The sequence below is a fragment of the Camelina sativa genome, chromosome 11 (genome assembly GCF_000633955.1).
Source record: "Camelina sativa cultivar DH55 chromosome 11, Cs, whole genome shotgun sequence".
Taxonomy (NCBI): domain Eukaryota; kingdom Viridiplantae; phylum Streptophyta; class Magnoliopsida; order Brassicales; family Brassicaceae; genus Camelina; species Camelina sativa.
In genome coordinates this window covers 20,989,585-21,000,632 of record NC_025695.1, presented here as the reverse complement: position 1 = coordinate 21,000,632, position 11,048 = coordinate 20,989,585, and the positions used below count along the sequence as shown (strand labels likewise).

Genomic DNA, 11,048 nt, shown 5'->3' with positions numbered 1-11,048 from the left:
TTTGCATTTTTATTCTTTTAAATTTCTTTTTCAAAATTAAAACTGATTTTTTATCATATATGAATAAATAATGAAGTAGATTATTTTCTAAAAAATATTGAAAAAGTAAATGATTTATGAAATCTTATAACAATTTTTAAATTAAAAACAAGTTTACATAGAGACATTTTTAATAAAAATTATGTTTTAGTCTCAATCGTAAAGAAAAATAAATGATAAATATTAATCCTTTTGCGATTGGTTTTACAACTTTATATATTCTTTAACTCAGTCTTAATATTTGGTTTTCTTTTTGAATCCACAATATGTTGCTACGATTAGCCTCCTAACAAATTTCTTGTGAATTAGAAACTCTATATAAATGCTTAAAATGTGTTATACTTCTATGATGATGGGTTATTTCTGATCTTTGTCTCTATTCTTATTCATTATGTTCTTTTAATTTTTTAAAAAATGAACTCTCCAACATATCAATTGGTGTAGATGGAAGGGAAGACAAAATCAGAAAAATTGATATTAACAATATATACAATCCAATTATTTTTCTCACATAACTACATTTCTAATTTATTTTAACTTACATCTAAATGTTTTTTTAGTTAACTATATTTGAACTTATAATATCTATATGTTGACTTTCCATCAGATTTTTATGATTTGAAAATAAGATATGTAAGAAAAAAAATCAGACAGACTCAAATTCATCCAATCAATAAACTAAACTTCTAAAACCTGAATTTTGTACAATATTAATGAGATTATGAATCTAGACAACATGTTTTACAAGGTAACAGAAGAATCACCAATGATTATTTTGAATAATCAATAAGTGTATTCCTGATTTCATATGCTCCAGTGTTTACTCTCTAATCTTGTAATCACTGTTATTATAAAAAATTTTGGAATAATGCATATTAAAATATGGCTCATGTCATAAAAATTTACGAAATATCTTATACTATATCTTGCATTAAATTTTGAATAAATTTCATGAAAAGAGAAGTGTATCAAGTTTAATGCTTTTTAGATTCGATATAATATGTCTATTTTCTAATCATTTTAAAATAAATAGTATAATTACCATTAAATTATTTTGTAAAACTATTGTTTTCTACTATTTCATAGGATGATTAATAAATTATGCTATTTTAATTTTCTTTTAGTACATACATTTTAAAGACAGTCAAACTGTAACTTATGGAATATTAAATATAATTTAATTTTATCTGAGTTTTGTCTTTAATACAATATATATGATTATTGAATACAATGTGATTTTTTAAATATATTAGAACATATTTTCTATTTTTAAATGAGTCTATCATAAATTAATTTGGCTTCAATTTTTATTTTAAAAGTATAAAAACTTTTTTCTTTTTAATTGGTTTGATTAGTAGTTTTATTTTTAGGTTATATGGTATATGATTTCATTAGGAAATATATTATATGTTAAAACTAAAGGTTATGTTATGATACATATATTATGTTATGATACCATTATGTTATTTTTATTTTCTTTTAATACATACATTTTAAAGATAGTCAAACCGTCACTTATATAATATTAAGTACAATTTAATTTTATTTAAGTTTTGTCATTAATACAATATATATGATTACTGAATACAATGTGATTTTTTAAATATATTAGTACATCTTCTATATTTTTAATTTAGTCTATCATAAATTCACTTGGTTTTAATTTTTACTTCGAAAGTATGAAAACTTTTTTGTCTTAGTTGGTTTGATCAATAGTTTTATTTTTAGGTTATATGGTATATGCTTTCATTATGAAATATATTATATGTTAAACTAAAAGTTAGAAGAAATATATTTTTAAAAACAAACTATACATCATATAAGATATAAATAAAATGAAGTATATAAAAAATGTTTACTTTAAGATTAATGAGAAAGACATGTATCACAAATATAGAGCGCCAAATGTCATATTGGCTGACAAAGTTAGAAAAAACCTTCTCATATTATATAAGAATAGATAAACACCCGCACTACGCTGCGAGATTTTTTTTATACAAATTAAATTTATTTTAATATTAGTATATTACTATGATTAATAAAAAATTTAAAAGCATCTAAGATTTGAATTTTACAATTCCTAAAATTTTAATAGTTTTTATTGATATTTGTAGACATTAATAAATACATGTTATATTACTTTTACAAAATAATAATTGTAATGTATAGTCAATCTTAGGGGAAAACGGCCAAAATCAACCCAGACTATTTGCGAAACGCTTTTTATACCTCAACTATGATACCATGCATTTATCAACCTAAACTAATTAAAAATTTAAATTTTCTACCTAAATTCTATAAAATTAGCCGAATTCAACAATTTTGTAGACGTCATTACTTAACCGTTTAACGGCGCTGAGTCCAGCAAGGCAATCATGTGGCATCTGGACATATCAAAACTACGTCGTTTTGATAACCCCAAATGAAACAAACAAAAAACGCTGACAGCAAGAATCAAACCTGCGAAGGTTCACTAGTATATCACTTTATTGCGATTGTATGAACAAATAAGTTTTTGGATTATCATGATAAATAAGTTTTTTCAAGTTTCAACAATAAGTTCTCAGTGAAGGCAATTTAAATGTCTTCTTACCAGAAGCACAGATCTGTAATTGAATCAAAGGAAGCTAAGACTAATCAAAGGAAACTGCTTTTGATTTCAATCTTAAAAGCACAAATATTAGTACAGCTAAAACCCTATAGAGAAGGAGAAGATGTTGATGTTGATATCGGTCACAATTAAAGATTTATAGCTCGGTAAAAAGGATGTTGAATCTTTCTTTAATAACTCGATGTCGGGCACAATGATTCGGACTACAACGGTAAACAATAAGACGGGTAAAAGGAAAGAGGGAAGACGAGCTGAGGGCTCGTCGACTCGTATTCTGGACGAGATACTTAACTAATCACTCGTAGCTTAATTAATCGCTCGTAGCTTTTGTAGCGTTTTACTCCTCTTTTTCCTGGATCTCCTTCTTAGACGTCGTACGTTCGTATTGATAGAAAGTCGTGTCGGTTCATCACTTAAAAGGACCAAAGTACCCTTCTCTCCTTTTAGGTGATTACTTGGGCCTTGGGAGATTCTTCCTGGACTGAGCCTTGTGTAGGGAGGGGAATCCACCCCTACTAGAAGAGACGGATGACTCCGACGGAGAAGAGAGAAGACCGTCGTGCCTCAGATCGGAGAAGTGAGGCCCCGATGCCTATGTACGCTTTTGGAAGAAGAAAAAGAGATATGAATGTCAATATATTAAATGGTTGTTCGTTTGAACACAAGAAATCAATGTGTCCGAGTGGTTAAGGAGCTGATTTTATTGACTAAGCTTGCGCAGGTTCGACTATAGGTAGCACTGTTTTATTTTTGTTTCATTTGTATCAAAACGACGTAGTTTTGATATGTCCAGATGCCACATGATTGCCTTGCTGGCGTCTGACTTAGCGCCGTTAAACGGTCAAGTAACGACGTTTACAAAATTGTTGAATTCGGCTAATTTTATAAAATTTAGGTAGAAAATTTAAAATTTTAGTTAGTTTAGATTTATAAATGCATGGTATCATAGTTGAGGTATAAAAAAGCGTTTCGCAAATAGTCGGGATTGATTTTAGCCATTTTCCCTCTCTTCTTATGTAAATAGCTTTTAACAAATTTTAGATATATTTTATATATTTTTCAAGACTAAAATACTTCAAAAACTATAGATTCTTTAGATCTAAAAGTAATTAAGATGCACAACGATAATTTAAATTACAAAGGAAATATTTAATATAGTAGATCATAATAATTATTTAAAAATAACTTAATAATTTATTTTAAACCAATTGATTATTTAATATAAATATTTTTCCAAAAATTTTATATCTCTTCTTCTTTGGACTTTTTAAAATTATTAATCCATTCCATAACTCATGGCTAATAACATACAAAAAAAACACAATCTGAACGTTAGCAGAATACTAAACCAACTAGATTAGGACCCGCGGTATACCCCGGAGCAAATTATTTATAACTAAAACATTTAAATTATATATTGTATTTGTTGGTTAAATATGTTATAATTATATAATAATTGTTAATTTTATGGTTTAAAGTTTAACCCATATAATACCGCGATATAATTTATTTTTTAAATAATATGTATTTAATCAATTTAATTAGATATGTCTTTTCTTTGATACGATAGTGTTAACAAAATAATGAAATGATGTTTTATCTATGTAACGCCAAATTAATGATATTTTAATTTAATATAAATATCGACCAAACCCGTCCCGCTTTATAACTCTGTCCCGAGATATTTTAACTCGCACTATATCATCTTAATTTTTAATATTTATTGTGTTTTATTATAAATATTAGATTGAGTTGATATGTTATTTATTAAGATTGTAACCATTTACATTTTATAAGATTGGCGCTTCTTACAAAGTTTAAATATTTATAATACTTACGGTTGAGTATTTCTCATATTTGAAGTTTTGTAAAAATTTAAATAAATTATTAATATTTTAAAGGTCTTCTCATTTTTTTTAAAGTTGTAATATTTATAATATTTAAACTTCTTATAAAATTCAAATATTTATAATATTCGAACTTCATAACATTTAATTATTATTAATATTTTTAATATTTTCTATAAAGTTTAACTTTCTAAAAAATATAAATATTTATAATATTTAACTTTTTAAAAGTTTTAAATATTGATAATATTCAAATTTTTAAAAATCTATAAAATAAAGAAACGGAAGAAACCAAATAAAAGTTTTTTAAGTTTGAATGTCTGATCAATCAAACTTTCTACTCATTTGTATTATGAATCATTTTGGTCCGTTTATAGTATGATTTTGAACCACTGCCCAAATTTCTGGGCGATGTGGGATATTGTACCCGTATTTTTTGTTCATTTGTTGAGTAATATATGCAGGAAAAAATCATAATTTTATTAACTAAATGTATTATAGAATAATTCAAGATAATTTAAACATAAATTCAAATAAAAATGAAAAGGAATCACATATTTATGTTTGAATTAGGTAGAAAGATTTCATTATTTTTTTAAAACTTACCTATAATTAATTTTGAAATTTTTCGTAAATAATATTAAAGTCAATGCAATGAATGCTAACTGTTTCCAAGATGATTTTTTTTGTCAAAAGTTGCTGCAAAAATACTAGTATAGATTAATTTGACTATTATTCCAATGCAATCGCACGTTATAAATATAATTTTTATATATAGATATACATGTCACTTTTATTTATAAACATGTTTTCTACTTTGATATATTCGATTAATAATTTAATGTTATAGAGTGAGACTATAATTTACAAATCTGAAATAATCATATTGAACTCATTATGAAAGTTGTTGTCTACTTTTTAAAATTTTAGTATAAAAATGAGGTGTATTATTTCTCTTAACTCTGTTGGTACATATTTTTAACGAGATGTTAGCTTTTAAAATGCTTTAAACTAAACTAAGTATTCTTATTTGTTATGTTTTCATTAGATTTCATTTTCAAAGAGGTTTACATATTTCAAGAGCTCACTTCAGCTTTTATACTTTTTTTCTTTGAATTTATATTTTCATTAGGCTAGTAAAGCTCTTAAAATAGTCTATATAAAACTTTTTACTATCATCGATTTCACTTTTTCTTTTTTTTTTCTTTGTAATACTTGTAATCAACAATGTGTTAGAAGTAAAATTTGAAAGTTCCAAATTAATAATGCTATATCAACTATAGAAAAAATCTAAATATATATATATATATATATATATATATATATATATTGTATATTTTTGTTCTTCTTTCTAAAAATTAAAAATCTATGTGTCATCCAAAAATTTTAAAATGATGAACTCTATTTTTTTTTTAATTGTATTGGTTATCTTCTAAAAAATTATGTTTTTAATAAAAAAACTGATGTGGTAAGTTAAAAAACTGATGTGTATTAACAAAAATGTTTTGATTAGTTAAGTCTTTAAATAAGGTGTCAGCTTTATATTTTACCCTGTACTTTTATTGTATTGATATTGATGATAGAGACTTTTTGGTAGTAAAATAATAAGAACAAAAAATTGCTGATAAAACAGTCACTTAAAGAAAAACAAGTTCTTGTGAAAATAAAAAAAAACAGTCACTTAATATTAATAAAATTTAAATACCCATAGACGTGTAAAAAAAAAGAAAAAAAAAACTTAAAATTTGTTTACTAAAATTTTAGAGACAAGACTAACCTATTCTTATTGACACCACAAACTATTTCTAACAGATTAAATTAAAACTTGGTTAAAAAAGGTTACGTTATGCGCTTTTATGCTTAAAACCCAATCCATTAGTCTCAGCCAATAAGAAAGCTCCACGTATGTGTCACCTTCTCCAATAGTTCCCAATCATATCTGACGAGGTTATCATTCATCAATAACAAATGTCTTGTTCAACTTGCAGGTATTATTATTACTCATTCAACGATCTTCTCAGATTGATTCATAGATTTGATTGATTCTAAATCTATCTGTCAACTCTATTATGGTCTCAGCTTTTGCATTGGATTTGCAATTGTAACTTAGAGAGATCCAAATCCTTTTTGTCTACGACAGGTTAAACTGAATCAAGATTTGGGAGATTCATTGCGATGATGAATCATTTGCTGATACTCTCTGTGTTCTTGAGCTCAGCCTTATTTTACGGAGGAGATGCTGGAATCACTAGTAGTTTTATCCGATCCGAATGGCCCGCCATTGATATCCCACTTGACCATTATGTTTTCAAAGTACCAAAAGGGTATAATGCTCCACAACAAGTGCATATAACTCAAGGTGACTATGATGGTAAAGCTGTTATCGTCTCATGGGTGACACCTGATGAGCCTGGTTCGGGTAAAGTACATTACGGTACGGTTCAAGGGAAGTATGAGTTTACTGCTGAAGGGACATACTCAAACTACACGTTTTACAAATACAAATCTGGGTTTGTTCATCACTGCCATGTATCTGGCCTTGAGGTAAAAAACTATTCCAAGATGACTTGGTGGCTATGGAACTGTGTAATGGTTGTTTGTCTATTGCACTGTACATTAGTATGCATTTAGAAAGTGGAATCAATATCAATGTTTTTTTCCTTGGGAAGTTATGTGATCTTAGTATGTATTTGGTGGTTAGATTACATTACTTCCTTGTCCCTGTCCTTGAGGTAACAATACAAGAAGGTTTTGCTTATTGTGGAAATGATATTAAATATTCATTTTGTGTGGCAAAGTGTGTACATGATGATTCTATACAATACCTGTTATTTGTTGGGATGATGCTAATCCATATATGTTGGTTGTCAGTATGATACAAAATACTATTACAAGATCGAAAGTGGTGAATCTTCTCGGGAGTTTTGGTTTGTTACACCACCACATGTACATCCAGATGCTTCCTACAAGTTTGGTATAATAGGTATATGACGTTTTTTTTTGTTGTTGTAAAGATTTACTTTATCTTCTTTCTGGTGTATATTGATCTAAACGCATATGTGCTTGTTCCAAGACTTCGTTCTTTAAGATTCATTGCAGAGATAACTTGATTTATTGCTTCAGCGAGAGATACTTGACTTGCTTCTCTGGCTCTGTACTAACCAAACTCAGTTTAACTTACGAACTGTAGGCGATATGGGCCAAACATTCAACTCGTTATCTACACTGGAACACTATATGCAGAGTGGAGCTCAAGCTGTCTTATTTCTTGGAGATCTTTCTTATGCTGACAGATATCAGTATAACGACGTTGGTGTGAGATGGGACAGCTGGGGTCGTTTTGTGGAGCGTAGTACCGCTTATCAACCGTGGCTCTGGTCTGCAGGAAATCATGAAGTTGATTACATGCCATACATGGTATACATCTGAGTCATCATGCACTGTCTTACTACCTACCCAAGTGACATATAGGTTATCCTTAATTTTCGAGTCCCATGGTGGTTCCAATGCTACATTTCTTCCACTTTAACAATTTCTTTGACATAGATCAATTGTTACAGGTGCTTAAAAAAGTACACTGAAGCTTAAAAGAGATAAAAGAGTTGGTTACATGAATTTTTTATATGATTAAACATATAGGACCATGAAATTTTTGTTATAGCTATTAGTCGTACCTTCTCACTATTCAGATTGTTGCGCTTTACTTCTGTTAATGTTCGTCCTGAAAGTTCTTAAACATGTAAACATTGACAGGGGGAAGTGACACCTTTCAAGAACTACCTTCAGCGTTACACTACGCCTTACTTAGCCTCAAAAAGTAGCAATCCTCTCTGGTATGCTGTTAGGCGTGCATCAGCTCACATCATTGTCCTCTCCAGCTATTCACCATTTGGTAACATCTCAATTGCTCAATTACATCCCTGCTTGTAACTGTTACTTAGAAAATAAAAAGATTTACATCAATGAGTAGTTAAGCATAACTTTTTCTGATTGTTGTGCAGTGAAGTATACCCCACAATGGCACTGGCTTAGTGAAGAGCTTAAAAGAGTTGACAGGGAGAAAACTCCTTGGCTAATTGTTCTGATGCACGTCCCAATTTACAACACTAATGAAGCACACTTCATGGAGGGTGAAAGCATGCGAGCAGCCTTTGAGAAGTGGTTTGTCGAACACAAAGTTGATGTAATCTTTGCTGGGCATGTTCATGCCTACGAGAGATCGGTACTTGCTTGTTACCATAAACTCCTCATAGATTTTGTGCTTTATTGTGTTTAGTAGAATCTTTTGTTTTGTCTTTCATCTCAGTACCGAATATCGAATGTGCGGTATAACGTGTCAAGCGGAGATCGTTTCCCAGTTCCAGATAAATCGGCTCCAGTTTATATCACAGTTGGAGATGGAGGAAATCAAGAAGGTCTGGCGGCAAGGTGAGTGACATGAACAAATTTAATAAGAGTGAGCTTTGGAGTGTGATAAGAACGAACCTAGGAAACTGCTATTCTTATTCCAATTCTTCAAAACTAGAGAGCCTAGATTAATTGTCAGACTCTCTCAACCAAATGCCTACCACAGTCGAACTAAATCTGCCAAGAAATCCTTATAAACCCAGACCTCAGTAAACTGCTGTCTAACTAAATCTAAATAACTCCAGTTGGCTACATTCAGTCATACAGTAGACCTATATCTAAAAGTTGAGCCGCTGAACATCTTCAGAACTGATCATAATGATAATAGTGGTGCATGGTTATGTGTAGTATTTATATTATTGGATAGTGAGAACAGTGTGGCCTTTTTGTTTCAGTTTTAGGGAACCACAGCCGGATTATTCTGCATTTCGAGAAGCTAGCTACGGCCACTCTACTCTGGAGATAAAGAACCGAACACACGCCATATACCACTGGAACCGCAATGATGATGGGAAGAAAGTAGCAACGGATGAATTTGTGTTACACAACCAGTACTGGTAAGTTTTCTTATTCTCACTTTAGTAATCTTAGTAACTGTGTAGATGCAGAGCTAAGTGAAAATAATACGCAGGGGAAATAATATTCGACGGAGAAAGCTTAAGAAGCACTATATCAAGAGTGTTGTGGCTAACAGGATTGCCAATTGATTCAATAAATTGCCTCATGCTTTTGATTGAAGTGTGAAGATTCATTCACCAAATCTTGATTACTTGTTATTGAATAAGGGAAGCTTATAATATGTTGTTACTTTTCTTTCCCGCTAAGTTTGATGCCATTTGGAGTATGAAGGAATTGGAATTATGTATTCTTTCCGTCTACGTCTGGGATTTTAGATTAGTGAATAATGTATTCCGTATAACTGTGTTAAGGAAATTTTCCACATGGTTTGCATTATCAAGCTTCAAACCCCTGCAAGATGGTGGCAACTGAAATTAATATGAAATTATGAAAATACTACTTCAACTTCTTAGGGATAATATGTCATGATATTTTCTCTTGTTATATGCTAGTAGTGTGTATGTAGTGCATACGTTATAATTGACTTGTATAGTTGTATGTAATATGTTACTTGGAGAATAACGTTGACAGATCCCTTAAACATTATAAAGCTAGATTAGTTACTTGGAAATCGTCGAATAGAAAAAAAGAGTATGTTCAAGAAAACTTTGTTCCAAAGGAAGAGATGTCTACAATACATGTTCTATTGAGTGAAACTGCGGCAAAGAGTTGAGAAGTCCAGTAAATAGACGACCACGATGTGTTTTTACATGGAGGTTTGTCCAAAGAAACATACATGAAACTCTCTCCCGGGTTTGAAACATGATCTGATTCGACTAAAGCGGGTCAATTTAGGAAGTCTCTTTATGGCCAACGACAAGCACGACGTTGTTAATTCTCCAAGCCTATATCAACTCTCGTTTGTTTGTGCTTTGTTCAATCGTATGTAGATTATGGGGTGTGCATACGATTACACTGTTTGATTTAGTATGGGATGGGGACCATGGGGTGGTGCATACGTCTTCCTATATATGTTCACGACTTGGTAAATTTATGAAATGATTTGGTGAGTTCTAGGAATTCAATTAAGTTGCGTTCATATGAAAGACTTACGGAAGATATATAAACTACTTCCTAGGGACATCAAATTACACTGTAAAGCATCACTGCAGATGATTTGATACATTAGACTGCCTATGTTGAAAGCTGACTGTGATTTACGTGCCAGAGCTTATTGTTCTGATGTCTGTTTACATTGTGATCTTTATGTGTCTTGTGTAAATAACAGATGCAAGGAACGGACTGTTTTGAGATTTGGCACCAGATATGATTCAGTAAGATTACATAAAATGTGGCCGCAGTCAAACAGCTAACTGTTAGAAGACCAGAAAATGGTATTGTATCCAAAGCAATACTTAACCACAGAGTAGAACACTTTCTCAGTTTATTAATTTTTACTCTAAGAGAGAGACAAAGAGAGAGATAGTGACAGGATGTTATTGCAGTTCCAACAAAATCTATGAAGAACATTGCAAACCTCTGTACAAATGTAGTGAGCAGAAGCAGGCCGTCGATGATCAATCCTC

At 30.2% G+C, this 11,048-nt stretch overlaps 1 protein-coding gene across 2 annotated transcripts; it reads left to right on the top strand.

Annotated features, from left to right (window-relative positions):
• Window positions 6,387-9,858, top strand: LOC104723956 (bifunctional purple acid phosphatase 26). Of its 2 annotated transcripts, XM_010442386.2 has the most exons (9): window positions 6,387-6,485; window positions 6,638-7,041; window positions 7,369-7,480; window positions 7,688-7,914; window positions 8,251-8,389; window positions 8,499-8,719; window positions 8,804-8,925; window positions 9,300-9,461; window positions 9,536-9,858. In XM_010442386.2, exons 2-9 carry the CDS (start codon window positions 6,673-6,675, stop codon window positions 9,609-9,611), a joined length of 1,428 nt encoding a protein of 475 aa, XP_010440688.1. In that variant the 5' UTR covers window positions 6,387-6,485; window positions 6,638-6,672; the 3' UTR covers window positions 9,612-9,858. The 2 variants fall into 2 exon arrangements, with proteins under 2 accessions (XP_010440688.1, XP_010440687.1); XM_010442385.2 differs by lacking the exon at window positions 6,387-6,485 and having other exon boundaries at window positions 6,492-7,041.